General features: G+C 41.2%; 1 protein-coding gene across 8 annotated transcripts in view; it reads left to right on the forward strand.

Moving 5' to 3' along the window:
• The first annotated feature begins 12,874 nt into the window (after positions 1 to 12,874).
• Positions 12,875 to 17,737, forward strand: part of LOC118620977 (synaptotagmin binding cytoplasmic RNA interacting protein) — a 30,938-nt gene continuing 26,075 nt past the window's right edge. For 3 of the 8 annotated variants that reach the window (XM_036248112.1, XM_036248111.1, XM_036248108.1), the window contains exons 1-4: positions 12,875 to 13,388; positions 14,729 to 14,888; positions 15,616 to 15,734; positions 15,858 to 15,965. In XM_036248112.1, coding sequence (XP_036104005.1) covers positions 14,741 to 14,888; positions 15,616 to 15,734; positions 15,858 to 15,965 — 375 coding nt within the window. In that variant the 5' untranslated portion in view covers positions 12,875 to 13,388; positions 14,729 to 14,740. Of the gene's footprint in view, positions 13,389 to 14,728; positions 14,889 to 15,615; positions 15,735 to 15,836; positions 15,966 to 17,737 lie in introns of all 8 variants that reach the window. The other 5 variants (XM_036248110.1, XM_036248109.1, XM_036248107.1 and 2 more) reach the window with 3 other exon arrangements.

Raw genomic sequence — 17,737 nt, forward strand, 5'->3', positions numbered from 1 at the left:
CTTCTCAGACTCTTTTGAAGACTCTTCTTCCATGTCATGGCCAGAAATGGCCCACATGCATATTGCATTTATCTCCCCTGCTTGCACACATGCTCTATTGTCCCATTGGACTTCACTTACAAAATACTAGTTCAAAGATAAAAATATTAAGAATTGCAGGATGGTGACAACAGAGCTTAACATCAAGTGAGGGGCTCTTTTGTGTGCAGGGCCCTGTGCAACTCTGTCCCCGAAACCAGCCCTGAGAGCAACACTAGAGTCAAGAAGACCAGTAAAGAGGGTAGTACAATAATCAAAGTGAGAGAAGACAGTGATTGAAACTGAAAGAGTAGTCTTGAAAATGGGGAAAGTGGGTTGTTTCAAGAAGTATTTGGGCTTCCAGACCAGCAGCATATATAGATTGTGTGATGATAGAGAAATAAGGGAGAAAGGAGTTAAGAATGAGTCCAAGTCATGATTTGGCAGTGGGAAAAATGAAAATGCCATTTTCTCTTACTGGGAATGCTGGAGAAAAAACTGGAATGGAGGGATTGGAAAGCAAGCAAAAAATGTTGAGCTGGGTTATATGTATTACATGGTAGTGATGCTCATGGATAGTAGGATAGTCAGGTCTGAAACAGTTACTGATTTGGACGTGATACACATATAGCTTATGATTAAAGCCATGGAAATAAAAGAGATTCCTTCAAAAGAGCATGTAAAGTGAGAAAAGAAAAACCCTGGGCCTGGTAGCTTAGTTGATTAGAGCATCATCCCGATATGCTAAGGTTGTGGGTTCAGTCTCCAATACGGGCACATACAAAAATCAACCAAAGGATTCATAAATAAGTGAAATAGCAAATTTCTCTCTCTCTCTCTCTCTCTCTCTCTCTCTCTCTCTCTCAAATCAAGAAATAATAATTTAAAAAAAGTTCTTCACATATATTACTAACTCAAGTCCTAAATCTATTTAAAAACTATTGAAAATTTTTACAACATTCAGTTAATCTTATCCAGGGCTATGCTATATTTCTCCATTTATACAAGCCTTATTTTTATATAATTCAATGTAAGTTTTGTAATTTTCTGATATATAATCTTTATATTGCTTTTAAAGGTGACTAAGTGTTTTATTTATGTTCATGTATGTATATGTGTGTGTGAATACACACGCACACATAAAAGCATCACTATTGTAATTTAGAAGTCTTTTCCACCATATTTTATTACTAGGTATTACTGGTATGTAGGAAATCTAATGGTGTTGGTGATTGCTTTCTTTTTTTTTTTTTTTTTTTTATCCTCACCCGAGGACATTTTTCCATTTTTTTGTTCAGGTAGAGTGGGAGGGAGAAAGAGGAACAGAGAGAGAGAGAGAAACATCGACGTGAAAGGAACACATCGAGTGGCTGCCACCCACACAACCAACCAGGGCCGGGGACAAACTGCAACCGAGGTACGCGCCCTTAGCGGGAACCGAACCCGGGTCTCTCAGGACCACAGGCCGACGCTCTAACCGCTGAGCCAAACCGGCCAGGGCAGTGATTGCTTTCTTATCTGGCTACTTTATTGCCCTTTTTTATTAGCTATGAATGTCTGCTATCTTATCATCTGTAAATAATGATATATTTATCTTCTCCTTTCCACAGTTATGCTTTTTATTTGTCTCAGATCTCATTTTAATTGCTAGAAATTCTTTGTTAAATAATGGTAATAAGGGTAGGTTCCCTTTTGTATTACTTACTTTAATGAAAACATGAGTATTTTAATGGGCAGTGCGATATTGCCTGAATTTCATAAAATTATTGTTTATTATTGTAAGAAAGCTTTATTCAGTTCTGAGTTTATTATTAAAACACAAAAGTAAAATTTATTTTTATCACAAGCCTCTTTTAGCATCTATCTAAATGAATATATAGCTTACTCCTTTTGAACTATTGATGTGATGTATTAGATCAGGTGTTTGGGAATATACTGTACTATATATCTATCTATATCTCTCTATCTCTATCTCTATCTCTTTCTCTATCTCTATCATTTCTATATCTTTTTTTATCCTCATCCGAGGACATTTTTGCATTTATCTTCAGATAGAGCAGGAGGGAGAGAGGGAAGGAGAGAGAGAAACATCATGTGAGAGAGAGACACATCGACTGGTTGCCACCCACACGACCCCAACAGGGGCCGGGAAGAAACTGCAACCGAGGTACATGCCCTTAGCGGGAACAGAACCCGGGTCTCTCTGGTCCGCAGACTGACGCTCTAACCTTTGAGCCAAACAGGCCAGGGCTCTACTATATTTTTTTAACTAATTGTAAAATTTTACATGCACATACTTATTTTAATTAGGATTTTTACATTTCTTTTCATAATGGAAATTGGTCTGAGTGTGTGTGTGTGTGTGTGTGTGTGCGTGTGTGTGTGCATGTGTGTGTGTGTGCACATGTTTACATGGTCTGTCAGGTTATATATCAGAGTTTATGGTGGCTTTATATATTGACCTAAGAAAAATTTTCATCATTTTCTATTCTATGTAAGTTTATAAAACATTATAATTATATTTTCCATGAAAGAATCTTCAAACTATCTAGGCCAAAAACCTTATTAATAGTTAATTCTTTAGAATCTTTTACAAATTCTCCCATAGTTTTTCTTTTGTTCTTTTTAATGTAACTGATTTATATATAATTGTGCTTATGATGCTCTCAGCAAAATAAGTGAATAAAGAACTGAACATTGTGCGAAAACATACCTTTATATATTTCATAATAAGGTTAGGGGATTTTTCTTTTTTTTTTTTTTTTTGGCTTTTTGCTTCTTTATGTTTATTGTTGGCACTATCACAGATATCCCCATTTTCCACCTACCCACCCTTTGACCACTCCACCCAGCCCCCAACCCCTTTCCCCTGGACATCACCAAACAGTTGTTTGTGTCTATGGGTTATGCATATATGTTCTTTGGCTAATCCCCTCACCTTCTTTCTTCCAGTACCCCCTCCCTCATCCCATCTGACAGATGTCAGACTGTTCCATATATCCATGCCTTTGTTTCTATATTGTTTGTTAGTTTATTTATTTTTTTATTAGATTCCATATAGAAGTGAGATCATATGGTATTTGTCTTTTTCTGACTGGCTTATTTCACTTAGCATGATCATCTCCAAGTGCATCCATGCTGTTGCAAAAGGTAAGATTTCTTCTTTTTTAAAGCCAAGTAGTATTCCATTGTGTAAATGTACCACAGCTTCTTTATCCACTCCTCTACTGATGGGCCCTTGGGCTGTTTCCAGATGTCGGCTATTGCAAATAATTCTGCAATGAACATAGAGGTGCGCATATTCTTCTGAATTGGTGTTTCAGGATTCTTAGGATATATTCCTAGAAGTGGGATTGCTGGATCAAAAGTAATTTCCTTTTTTTTTTAATTCATTTATTTTATTTATTTATTTTTTATTCCTCACCTGATTATATTTTTCCATTTATCTTCAGATAGAGTGGGAGGGAGAGAGAGAGAGAGAGAGAGAGAGAGAGAGAGAGAGAGAGAGAGGCATCAATGTGAGAGAGACATATCAATTGGCTGCTTCCCACAGGACCCTGATATCAATTGGCTTCTTCCCACAGGACCCTGACCAGGGCTGGGAACCAAACTGCAACCAAGGTAAATGCACTTGACCAGAATTGAACCTGAGACTCTTTGGTCCACAGGCTGATGTTCTAACCACTGAGCAAACCAGCGGGGGCTAATTCATTGATTTTGGAGAGAGCAAAGAAAGGAGAGAGAGAGAGAGAGAAATATCAATTTGTTTTTCCACTTCTTTATTCATTCCTTGTTGATTCTTGTATGTGCCCTGACTGGAGGTTAAACCCGCCACCTTGGCAATCAGAACAATGCTCCTACTAACTAAGCTACCCAGCCAGGGGGGCTGCCTTTAAAAAATTTTTTTTTATTCATTTTAGTGAGAGAGGACGGGAGAGGGAGAAAGAGATAGAAACATTGATTGGCCACCTCCTGCATGCTCCCCACTGGGGATTGGGCCCACAACCTGGGTATGTGCCCTGACTGGGAATCGAACTGGCGACCTCTTGGTGCATGGGTCTTTCCGTTGAGTTTTATGCACAGATGTAAATATGCTTCTTCCATCTTAAAAACCAAAACAAGACCCTAAACACCCTGTGTTGAACCCACATCTCCTGTAAATAACCACCCATTTCTCTGGACCCTCTCTGAAAGATCTTGAAAGATCAGCCCACATATGCTGCCTCCATTCTAATTTGACTGTCACTCTCATGTCACTACTGAAACTGCTCTTCTTAAGCTCATTTTTCTGTTCCAGTCTTAACCCAAACTCTTAATTGCATTCATTCATCATAGTTGATCATTTTCTTCTTCTTAAATACCCTCCTCTTTTCTGAGACATTATGCTGTTTTGATTTTTCTCCTACCGTTCTGGTCAGTCCATCTCACACTTCATTACAGGTTTGCTCTTCCTTGACTCATTCTCTAAAAATTGCACTTTGCCAGAGCTCAAACCTTGGGCTTCCTGTCCTTGTTCTCTTCTTAAGTCTTCTACCTCAGTGTTTGCATCCATTCATATGGCTTTAAATATTTTTGTGACAAGACAACTGAAAATGCATGTGGAGCCCTGGCTGGTATGGTTCAGTTAGTTGGAGCATCTTCCAGTACACTGAAATGTCTTGGGTTCAGTTCCTGATCAGGGCACATACCTAGGTTTTGATTTTGGTACCCAGATGAGTCACATATGAGAGGCAACCAATCGATGTTTCTCTCTCTCTCTTTCTCTCTCTCTCACTCTCTCACTCTATCTCTTTCTCTTTCTAAAATCAATAGACATACCATCAGGTGAGTATTAACAAAAAAAAAAAAGCAAGTGGATTGTTGTTTGATTAGTGCTATTCAGTAGCACTTTCTGTAATGATTCAGATGTGTCAATGCTGTACAGTCCCATAGTCACTAGCCACTGGCTATTGACCACTTGACAGGTGGCTAGTGTTACTAAGGAACTAAATATTAGACTTTATTCAATTTTAATTAACTTGAATTAAGTAGCCACATATGGCTTGTAGCTATGGTATTAGAGAGTTTGGTTCTAGATTAAAAGGAACAGAAGAAACATAACAAAATGCAGTGTTTGAACTTGGTTAAATATAGTGAAAAACAGATGCAGAGGTGGGTTTCAGTTTGATCTCTCTCTCCTCTGATCTGTATTTAGCTCTTCTTCCAACTGTCAACCCTGATAATCAGCAGTGACTCCAGGCCTGCCACCAGCCACAGAACAGCCTTCCATAAAGCTCTCCACTAGCTCTCCTTTACGGTCCCACTCCAGCAAGTGGGCATGCCTGGCTTCCCAGATTCCCCTGCAAGGATTTTTTTCACTTAGCCTTCAGGCAGGTTGGTGAGTGGCTCAGCTCTCATTCTTCAACTCTCCCTTTTGGACTACTGCTTCCTAAGCTTCTCTCATCATATAAATTCTTGTTCCTATAATAAACTCCTTATCCCAGAATACGCATGGTGGTTTTGCTTCTCCAGTTGATTCCTAACTGATACACTCTTGCAAATTGTTACTCTCTCAGGTGCCCTCAACTCAGTAAATGGCACCAACATCCATCAATTGTCCCCTTAACTCCCTACCTTCAATCATCACTAAGTCCTTGGCAAATTAGGTTCAAAATACACATTGAACAAGTCCACTTCTATTTTCTCTGCAACTCCCTAGTCCAAGTAACTCCCATTCCTTACCCAGTTTCATTTCCATCATTAATTTCCAATATCTATTCTGTTCCTAAATACTAATTTTAAACATGAAAATGTTCGATGATTTTCTATTGTACGTACTCACCTAGTCTTATAATCTGGCTCCTTCAAATTTCTCTGAGCTCACCTTCACCACTCTTTCCCTCACCAAATTCTCTCCAGCCACACTGACTTCCTTTCAAGAAGGACCAAGGTCTTTCTACTCTCACATACTATTCATTTTACCTGGAATGTTCTTGAAGCTCCCTTTCATTCCTTACTTTCCTTGGTTTATTTCTTCAGGTCTTGGTTTAAATATCACTTCGTCAGAAAGGCCTTTCTTGACCAACCTAAGTACATCTTCCCTGTTATTGTAACACTTTACCATGTTAATGTCTTCTTTGCATTTATCACATTTCATAAATAATTTGTTTAGTTATTTATTTTCTTTTTTCTCACTTAGCTGTTATCTCCATGAAGGCAAAAGACATTTCTGCTCTTTTCACCTAGTGCTTAATTAAATGCTGACACATAATGGGTGCTCAAAATATATTTGTGGAATGATGAATATAGTGAATGGACTTCTCTTAGTTTTTGCTTATTTATGATTTTTGCTTCCTTATAATTTTAGTTTGACATGAACTCTCATACCCCAACTCTTACTTCTTCATAACAGTTATTCTATTTTTGGTCTATCTCTAGGTATGGTCTGGTGCCTGATGCTGATCTAATTAGTTGTGGCAAGGCAAGCATGAGTAGTGTTGCAAAGAGAAATGTGACAGCTTAGGCTGCTCCCTTAGTAGGGGCTTTGCTTACCCTTGGAAAGAACTTGAGACACACCACAATGGACATATTCAATGAAATAATAATTATTAATATGTTTTTTTCCCCCATGATTCATCTTGAAAATCTGAAAAACCAAAGATTGCTTGTATTCTGGGATTCCATTTAGAGTAGAGTAGGAATACTTTGATAAAACCATTGTTTGGGTTTATGTTTACACAATCCCTGTTCTTTTTGTTTACTTGTATAAACTCTGTGGCTTCTGTAATTTAATTAATCAACTTTCATTTTAAAACTTAAAATGTTTCCTAATTTTAAAAAGTCTAGGTGCACTCTCCCTCTCAAGAGCATGCCCACACCTTTCTTTCCTCTCAGGAGTGCATCTCCTAAACTCTCAGGGTCCCCAGGAGACTTGCAACCAGGGGAGAAATGGGCAATGGCAGCTCATCTGGGGCAAATCCCCTGAACCTGTCCCCAAGACCCCCTTTTCTCTGACTTTCCAGTGAGCTAAGGCAGTCCTGCCTAAGATCTCTCTTGTTGCTTCTTCTATCCTAAGCCGTTCCTTGTTTCACTATCCCTAGCTTTAATAAAGGTACTCTTAAAATAAATAATCTAAAAGCAACAGAAAGAGTGTCTAGCATTTCAAATGTATATAAAGTGTTATTTTTTTTAATGAACAGGTTTTATTTTTAGAACACATTTAGGTTTAAGAAAAATGAGCAGAGAAAGTAGTTTCCAACTGCTCCCCAAGCCCTCCTCTTCCCACAGTTTCCCCTATCAATAACATTGTGCATTAGATGGTACATTTGTTACAACTGACAAACCAATCTTGATACATTATTATTAACTAAAGTCTATAGTTTACATTTGGATTCACTGTTTATGATGTACATTCCATGGGTTTCAACAAATGAATAATGACACGTATTCACCATTATAGCATTATACAGAATAATTGCATTGCCCTAAAAATTCCCATGTTCTACCTGTTTATTCCTCCTTTCGTTTCTCCCTTTCCCCAAACCCCTATCAACCACTAAGTTTTACTGTCTCTATATTTTTGTCTTGTCCAGAATGTTATATTGTTGCAATCATAGTGTGTAGCCTGTTCAGATTGACTTTTTTTCACTTAGCAATATGCATTTAAGATTCCTCCATGTCTTTTCATGGTTTGATAGATCATTTCTTGATAGCACTAAATAATATTCCATTACATAGATACCAAAGTTTGTTTATCCATTTACCTATTCAGGAACATCTTGATTGCTTCTGAGTTTTGGCAATTATGAAGAAAATTGCTATAAACATTCATGGGCAGGTGGTGTGTGTGTGTGTGTGTGTGTGTGTGTGTATAGTTACATTTTCAATTCATTTGAGTAAATATCAAGGAATACAACTGTTGAATCATATGATAAGAGTATGTTTAGTTTTGTAAGAAATTGCCTGTCATCCAAAGTGGTGTACCATTTTGCATTCCCACTAACAATGAATAAGAAAGAGTTCCTGTTGTTCCACATCCTCACCAGCATTTAGTCTCAGTGTTTTGGATTTTGGCCATAATAGGTGTGTAGTGACATTCACTATTTTAATTTGCAATTTCTGATTATATATTATGTTGAACATCTTTTCATATGTTTATTTGCCTTCTGTACATTTTCTTTGGTGAGGTGTCTGTTCAGATCATTTGCTTAATTTTTAAAATTGGGTTACTTGCTTTCTTATTATTGGGTTTTAACTTGTTTGAGTTTGTATATTTTGGATACTAGTCCTTTAAAAGATACGTGTTTTTTTCTCCCAGTCTGTAGCTTTTCTTTTCATTCTCTTAGCAGTGTCTTTGAAGAGCAGAAATCTTAAATTTTAACACATCAGCCTTTCAATTACTATGAAAATAAGATGTGAGAGACGTTGCAAAAGTTTGTTGATTACTGGAAAGATTGGATTGAATAACTTCCACAGTCTCTTTTGACTCCAAGTTTTTATGGCTCTTAGGAAAGAATAAGAGTATGTTGTGGATTTTTCTCACATGAATTTTAGGGTCCCCGTCCCATTATAACATTAATGTGCACTAGTTTCAAAATTTTTAGAAAATGTAGAAAGGAGGGAAATATGATATTTTTAAAAACAGAGTGGCATTGCCCTGGCCGGTTTGGCTCAGCGGTTACAGCGTCGGCCTGTGGTCCAGAGAGATCCGGGTTCAGTTCCCACTAAGGGCACGTACCTCAGTTGCAGTTTTTCCCTGGCCCTGGTTGAGTCGTGTGGGTGGCAAGCACTCACTGTGTCCCTTTTGTGTAGATATTTCTCTCTCTCTCTCTCTCCCTCTCTTCTTCCCACTCTATCTGAACAAAAAATGGAAATATGTCCTTGGGTGAGGATAAAACAAACAAACAAAACAGAGTGGCATTGAGAAATTAGAATAGTTTTGGATGACAAACAAAAAACCAAACAGGCATGCTTGTAATCTTGCATTTCATTGATTGCAACTCAACAGGTCTCCATCTTTTCTCTACTTCAAAGGTTACATGGATAGAAAGACAATAATGTGGTATATAAATAATTAACTTTTTAAAAACATTTAACAAGTTAAATGTTACCAAAGTGTATGAATTAAAAAGTGATGGTCTCCCTCCATCCCATCCTTCTAACTGTAATTATTTTCTGTAGAAACAAAATCTTTATAACCATGCATACCTATTTACACACATACGTACAGCTTAATGAGTCAAGGATCACCTCTGTCTATCTTCACATACATCATTGTAAACCTATGCATACCATGGAGCTTGGTTCACAGAAGGTGCTGAATTGAATGAATAAATGTAACACTCTACATTGTTTTGTAGGTGGCTTTAACATTTTTAAAAATAATGTAACCTGGATAGCTTTCCCTGTTAGGACATCTATAACTACTTCATTCTTTTCAATGGCTCCCAAATAATCCACTATATGGATTCACTATAATTTGTTCAGCCAGTCTTCTATTACTGGATGTTAGGTTATATTTATTTTTACACACACACACTACAAACAATATTGTGGTAAGTATTTTGCCAAATTATCTTGTAAAAAAGTTATTCTCTCACTATCAACGCATGTGAGTGTCAATTTCTCTACATCCGTGCTGGGGATGATAGCCAAAATTACATATTATCAATCTTTGTTATTGCTTCTAGTTTTGTTTGGAGTAAGAATCCATATAAGGGAGTAAGAATCCAAAATAGCAGGCTATTTTGCTGAAAAGAGAAGTTAGGGTCCAAATGGGGAAAATCTTTTATTTATTTATCTTTATTAAAATTTTTTTTTCTTTATTGATTTTAGAGAGAGAGGAAGGGAGAGAGAAATATCGATGAGAGAGAACATCAATTGGCTGCCTCCTGCATGCCCCCCACTGGGGATTTGGCCCATAATCTGGGCATGTGCCCTGACCAAGAATCTTGGTGCATGGGTCAACGCTCAACCACTGAACTATACCGGCTGGGCTCAAATGGGGACGATCTTAAATAGCAAAATGAGAAGCCAGAGAAAGAGTTTGAGAAAAATTTTTATACATTATAAAATATTCGAGCTAAAAGAGACCTTACAAATTACATTTCAGTACACATCTTTTATAGATGAGGAAATAAAAATTCTGAGAAGTGAAATGATTTATTCAAGCTCACACTATCAATTAGTAGCAGGTCTGAGTTGTTTGGATCCCAGCCTATTATCTTTTGGTTTTATTCAGCAAATATTTACTAACCATCAAATCCTGTGCTAGGTACCAAGAGGATTCAAGAAAGTAAGAACACATTTATTGAACACTTTTCTTGCGCAAGATTTTTCATATTCAGTCTACCCTAGTACGTCTATCATAACAAGTGAATCAATCAACTAGTTTGAATTTTTTTTTTAAGTTTTATTAGTGATTCCATATGTTTCGGTAATAGTTGTAATTCTCGGAGTCAAGCCTGGAATAAGAAGTTCTGTGGGTCAGGAGGAAAATTATACTATTGTTTCATTTAAAAATGTGTCAAATGGAGAGCACGGCTGATTACTTTTTTTCTCAGGCCTGCTCAGGGCATCAACTTCTCCATCTAGGCCCTTAGTATGTGCAAACCTGAGAAATCCTAGAACTGAGGGAAGGCCGGCAGAAGCCGAAAGAGTGGCTGAGATGTGGCTGGAAATATAGGTGAAGCAGATCATGGAAGTTTTTGTTGATCTAATTAAATATTTTGGCTTTAGTTCTAAGTGTAATGGAAAGCTAATGAGTGGTTTTAAGTAGATGCTCTGTAGGACTTATTTGGGAAGGGAGGAGTGGGAGAGTAACACAAACACACAGACTTGGGTTTTGAATGGATTAGGAAAACTGTAAGAGTGGATGAATCAGTAGGCTATATCATTACTTCAGATGATAAATGACAGTGCCTTGGTGCCCTGTGCCCTGGTTGTAACATAGCAAGAAGTGTAAATGTATTAGAGAGACAATAGTAACAGGACTTAACTGATACTGCATTGAGAAAAAGGCAGTGTCTTGAATTACTCTCTGGTTTCCAGGTAATGCTGCTGGATACAAATGGGTGATATGGGAACTGGGGAGAGGAAAGAGTAGAGGAAGACCATGTGCTCAGTTTTTTAAAATGTTGATATACAGTACCTGACAGTCCAAATAAAGGTCTAGGGGATGGTTACACAAAGGAATTAAAGCTTGCTATTTTGCTTTGGGGGTTTTTGGTAATCTGGTAGATGGCAGTGCCTAGGTAGAAGCACTTTCAGACATTGATTTCCTCAGGAAGGGCTAAATAAAAAGCGTTGGATTGTTCAAATCTATTATATTCATTCTCTAATCTATATGATTATTCTAGTTTATCACATTTTTATAGTAAACATTTTGGCTATTTGTTTTTCATTTATAACATATCTATGACTTTTAGATTATGAGCCAAATTGTTGTTGAGTTTCCTCAATACCATTGCAGGTCCAGGTTTGTGATTTTAGGTAGTGATCTCAGATGCTTGCTAAACACATTGTGTAGTTATTACTTTGGTAAGTATTTCATGTTTTGATTCAGAAACCTATGAAAATAATCTAGCATTTGATGTGCTTAGGCACTTTGAAGAGTGCTCATCGAACTTTTACTGGAATTTGTTGTCACAGCATAGAGCTTATTTAGGGAACCAGTGAGCTCTTGAAAAGAAGCTTCTTTTTAAATTAAAAGGAGTTTCTATTTTTCATTAGGGCTACATTGGATAAAATTAGTATCCATCTCGCGTTTGAAATTCAAATACCTTTGTCTTGTCTCTCGTGTAACAAGTAAACCGGTTACAAAGGAAATGTCACTTCACATAAGATTTAGTTGCCAAGATTTTTGAAAAGAAACCGATATGTTCCTCACAGCTGCCCTAACCACGCAGCTTTGTGTGGCTTCAAGTTGCTCAAACTGTGCTACGAGGAAGCCCTTAACTGCTTAAAAGGCCAGGGACTGAAATGGAGTATTGCACAACTCTTCACCGGGCGGTTTTGCTTCCAAATCTGGCCTTCGTATCATCCCGAGACGGGAGCCAGCGCCGCTCCGCTGCAGCCAGCCCCGTTCCCCCTCGGAAGCGGCAGGGGTTTCCCAGTCGAGCCTCGGACGCCCCTCCCTCTGCATGGCTTTCTTGAAAGCGAAGTGGCGCGGGGCCCCGGGAGGTCCCATTGTCCAGCGGGGGAGACCGGGTCTTCCCGGAACGACCCCACCACTAGGATCCCGCCAGCCAGGTTGACCTAAAGTCCGCGGGTCTCCGCGCCGCTCCCCTCCCCCGCCGCCCCATTGTCTGCCTCGCCCCGCCCCGGGGGACACGTGCGCTTGCAGCTTCGCGAGCGAGGCGAGCGCGGGGCGGCGGCGGCGTGGACACCGCCTGGAACGGCTACGCGGCCGCGGCGCTGGGGCGGGGGCCCGGCGGGCACGGACCGGTGGGTGCGCCTCCCCCGGGAGCTGCAGTCGCCGGACCCCCGGCACAGGGTCTCGCGCGCCCAGACTCGGGCCGGGGGTGGGGCGGAGGGTGCTCAGCGGGGCCAGCGTGCGCGCGTTGCTGCTGAGGGAGTCGGGCGGGGCGGGGTGGGGAGATGCCTGTCTCCTGACAAAGGAGAACGAGTGGGACACGCTGAGCCGGCCCGCCCCGCCCCGCCTGGAGGGGAGCGGGAGGAGGAGTGTCGGGAGGGGAAGGGGCGGGCCTTTCATTCACTCTCGGCCCCTCTGCCGCCGCCGGAGCGGAAGGGCGGGGTCTCGTGGCCCCCAACCTCCCTGGGGTGAGGAGCAGGGGAGGCAGAGGGGCGTGGGGGCGGAGCCCTTAGGCGCGCGTCCCGAGGCGTAGGCTACGTCGTCACGTCAGCGCGGGAGAGAGAAAGAGAGGAGCCGACTCGGCAGGGACCGGGAGACGGGGCCGAGAGAGCGAGGGAGGGAGTGAGCAAGCGAGCGTGCGAGCGAGGAGGGGAAAGGCGGCCAGTCGTACCTGAGCGGCCGCGGACGGGAGTGGGAGAGGTGGGGAAAGGAGCAGGGAGGGGAAGAAGAAAGGCTGAGAGAAGGAGGTGGACAGAGGCGGCTGCTGCTGCTGCTGGTGGTGCTGGTAGGGGTGTTAGGGGGAGAAGGAGGAGCTGGAGGAGGGCAGGGGCTGAGGGAGTGAGTGAGAGAAGCGGACGCGCCAGGGAGGGGAGGGAAGGGGGGTCACGCGGGGGCGCGCGCGCACAGGGAGCGCGCTCGGAGGCGAGTGGAACTGGATCGGGTTTGCTGCCAGCGGCGTGAGCTTCGGCCGCCATTTTACAACAGCTCCACTCGCGCTGGACACAGGGAGCAGCGAGCACGCGTTTCCCGCAACCCGATCTCCTCGGACAGGATTCCTCCGCCGCAGCCCAACGGGGAGGTAACGACCGCCAGGACCCGGGTCTGGGAGGGGAGCTCCGTGACATTGTGGAGTGAGCTGGGGGAGGGCGGTGCGGGGAGAAACCGGCATTTCTGGAAAATGGATTCCAAGGAGGAAAGGAGCACGTTGACTGGGGCTGCTTGGGAGTAGGCCGCAGCCCGCGCCGCCACTTCCTCTACTCCATGTGCTGCCACCGTTCGGGCTTTGTCTGCGGCGCTCCAGGGAGGAGGCGGCCCCGTGGCCCGCGCGGACCGCGAGCGGCGGCGGAGTTGGTGCTGTCGTGGCTGTCGCCGCGGCGCGGGAGTGGGCGGAGAGGAGCTGCTCCGGTCCCGCAGCCGGGAGGCGGGCTTGAGTGGTACTCGCGGTCCGGTTGGCGTCGGGCAGTTCGCGGAACGCCCTCACGCCGTCGGGTTGTCCGGGGGTGGGACAGCTGGCCGGGGCGCTGCAGTCACTGTACGGACGGGAGAGGGGTGGGGGCTTGCACCGCGCGCTGCGGCTCGCGTCGGGCAGGCGGGCGGCCGGGGGTCGCCGGCACCCGGGGCGGAGAGAGCCATGTGTCACGGTGGAGACGGCGGCGCTTGGGGGGTGGGGGGGCTTTGGCCTGTCGCTGACGCGGCCTCGGTGTTGAGGGGTGAGGTTGTGCTGCTGATGCTTTCCCGGAACTCAGACCGCGGCTTCGGGTTGATGTTGGGAGCCGGTGACGGTCGTCCTGGCCTGGGACTCGATGGGTTTCCGTTGGAGGAAGTTGTAGGACATTTGAAGGCGCAGAGCACGTGTTTCTAATGGGCTCCTGGTGGCCTTAGCGGTGAGGCTGCCACTCTGGGTGTGGAGTCGGGGGCGGGCTTTGGGGTGCGGGGGTGAAGGGTGGAGAAATTGGGTGGTGGGAAGGTATCTTGTGTGAGCGCTTTGTTCTTCGCTGGCTGTTGTTACTGATCTATAAGCGGCAGGCGGGAAAAGCGCGCACTTTGGGGGTTTACCTTTGAGAGGGAAAAGCCCAGCTTTGCTTTATCCACGCACACCTCATTCTCTGTGTGGGCACAGCTGCATGTGGCACGCTGGCTGGTCCTCGTGCTGATTGGGCTCCATTTGTAATGTGGTTTTTCCTAGGGAGTGTTAGCAGGTGAGTCAGGGGTGGTGCTAAGGAAAAACAAGTGAATCCGTCCTTCTGTGCCCCTCGATCATCAGGCTTGTTAGGCGATAGTGACTTTAAGGCTTCTTTAAAGGGAGGCATAGGCTGGCTGGTGTAGAAATTGGTAGAGAAAGGAAAGATTGGGGCTCTCATTTTGTCCTCTACCCTTTTTGAAGATCCTAGTTTAATTTTGCTTATTGCGTTTGAACAGATCTCTGGAAACATGGCTACAGAACATGTTAATGGAAATGGTACTGAAGAGCCCATGGATACTACTTCTGCAGTTATCCATTCAGAAAATTTTCAGACATTGCTTGATGCTGGTTTACCACAGAAAGTTGCTGAAAAACTAGATGAAATTTACGTTGCAGGTAAGAACTAACACTTGCAAAATTATATTATGAAATTTTTCTATTGGATTTCTGGCTTTGAGCTAAAATAGCAACTTTTTGTGGTTTCCAATAAGTGTGGGAACTGGAGTTTTGTTTTGCCTTGTTGTGATAGCTGTGAACTAGAGTTTAAGGTGTATTGTACATAGTAGAGGGAGGGGAGAAAGAAAGGTTAGGAGGTAAAGGCTGGTTGGCCCGGTGGATAAGTATATGATGGTAGTAACAGCTGCTAACTGTTGGGAGCAGGCCATGTGACTTTTGGGGGTATTTTTATAGTAGGATTCTTGTTAAATAATTTGGTAACTATAGACTTGTTGTCTGTCTGTTTTGGTGAGGCTGTTGGTTTTTCTAGTGGTTATTTGAAATGGACAGTTGTCAGGCTTGGTATTTTGTTGGTTGATTATAAGATTTGTAAGCCTATATATTTACTGTAGAAATACTCAAGTGTTGAGAACTATCTGACTTAGAGAACAAGGTGTAAAAGCAATTGACTCATTATTGTAAGTGTCGTTGAGGGGCCTTCTTTAGTTCACAGTGCAGTTCAGAATGGCTAAAGTATGTGTGTTTTTCATTATGTAGATGGTAAGAGGAATTGAAGAATATTTAGCTGGTGCACATATTGTCTGCATTGGTAAACATGGTATTTTCTTTTTTTAAAAAGTCCAAAAATATTAAAAGTTGACAACTAATTAAGTTTTCTCTTCCACAGGGCTGGTTGCACATAGTGATTTAGATGAAAGAGCTATCGAAGCTTTAAAAGAATTCAATGAAGACGGCGCATTGGCAGTTCTTCAGCAGTTTAAAGACAGTGATCTCTCTCATGTTCAGGTAATACTAATTTAATGTCAGTGTAAAAATAAAAATCTTGAGTAGTTTTGGTATAGTTTAAGTTTGATTTAATAAGATACAGATAACATAATTATTAAATAGGATTGGAAAATTACTTTTCAGAACAAAAGTGCCTTTTTATGTGGAGTCATGAAGACTTATAGGCAGAGAGAAAAACAGGGGACCAAAGTAGCGGATTCTAGCAAAGGACCAGATGAGGCAAAAATTAAGGTATGTCTTAAAAAAATGAACTTTGCTCCCTTTAGTTTTAAAGTTCTTTGAACTGTTTTATAGCTTTAGTAACTATCCTTTGGATGTGAAATGAGTGTTTTTTTTTGTTTTGTTTTTTAAGTTGTTGAGAGGTAATGACTGTGAGATAATTTGCTTATCTTTTCTAATTACTATTTTTTGAAAAGTTTTCTGCCTTTAATTATTTGTTTTTAAGACAATTTGCTCTTCTTAAGTTTTAGATGCTTTTTTGAAAATATGCAGGTCCAGGGTACTTACAGTGGAACCAAAATGAGAGGGGTTCAGTTCACCCCATGCTGGTGGAGAGTGTACATTTTGCAGTTGACTGCTTTTCTTAGGATTCTCAAGCCCTCAAATGAAATGGATTTAGAATTGTAATACCTTTTCTTCCGTTATTATGGGTTATTAATTTGTTCATTTCTCAAAGCAGTGTGGAAATGTAAATGAGACTGAGGCTAAGAGTGGAAGTTTTTTGTTTTCTTTTTAAAGGTCCTATGAAACAGTAAATGACTTCAATGTCAAGTAGGTTTTAATGTTTTGTAGAAAGTGTGGTGATCATAATAGTTTTAACCTGGTGTTCTTCATACAGTGTGCCAGTGCTCTTGAACCAAGGGTTATATTTAAGAAAATGAGTTATTCAGAACAGTATAGGTGTTAGGTGGTGGTTTAATGGTATGGGAAGAGTGAAGCTTGGAATATGGAGTTACCAGTTAATGTCATCCATAAATTGGAGGTGTCAGTGAATTGTGTTTGAACTATAAGTCTAATTTTTCCATAGAAATTTTACCAATTGTAATTAAATCCACACTAGGAGTTGGAATTATTAAAATTTTATAAAACGTTTAAAGTGTAAGTGGTGTGACTTTTAGTTCTATCTTTGGAAGGGGGGAGTGACTTAAAGTGTTAGTGTAACTTAAATTGTGGCAAGAAGGCAGTGGCATTTTTATAGGTTGGTGACAGAGGGAATAAGTTTTCTTTTTTTTTTTTTTAGGGATTGACCTAAAAGGTATTATTTGGGTCGTATAAAAGTTAGGATAAAAGAAGCAGAGGGATTATATGTGGGGAAAAAGGAAGATGAGCAATTTAATGGTTTAGTTTATGTGATAGTAATAGATATGAGTTTATTTTTGTCACTAACCCAATGTTGTGCCTTTAAACAAACATTTGGGTCTAATAGAAAATATTTTAATACTTTGTGGACCTTTTTGTTAGAGTTTAGGAGTAGAGTTTTTGTCATTTACAGTATACGTTTCATAAGTACTTAATGTTCTTTGAGTAGAAAGTGTTTAAAATGTGTCTGGTCATTTTTAGAGACTGAGGTGACCCCAAATTATTTAACAGAATTTGGTAAGTTATGTGCCTGGTGTGTTTTTATTTTATAGTTTATTAGCTAATTATTAGATTGGTTTTAACTATTTAGAAAACTGGTTTTGTGCTTTGTGGTTTGAGATGGTAGCGAAAGAATAGTTCTTGTTTTTTTTCCTTAGGCTAACTGTGGAGAAACTCCTAATGCTCTGAGTAAATGAGTTGTGTAAATTTTAACAGTTCACTTTCAGGGAGATAAAATGTAGAAATTATGTCACATTGTTGCAATTTTGTAAAGTTTTCAGTCATTTTGCTCTTATTTTTTCTGAATGACCAATGCTATTCTGTGAAATATGGTACTTGAATGTCAGATGAAGTTTCTGGACTTAGTTTGAGGAGTGTAATTTCTATAAAGCTTGGCAAAATGCCCACAATGGCCATGTGTACTA

The sequence above is a fragment of the Molossus molossus genome, unplaced genomic scaffold (assembly GCF_014108415.1).
Source record: "Molossus molossus isolate mMolMol1 unplaced genomic scaffold, mMolMol1.p scaffold_m16_p_8, whole genome shotgun sequence".
NCBI lineage: Eukaryota > Metazoa > Chordata > Mammalia > Chiroptera > Molossidae > Molossus > Molossus molossus.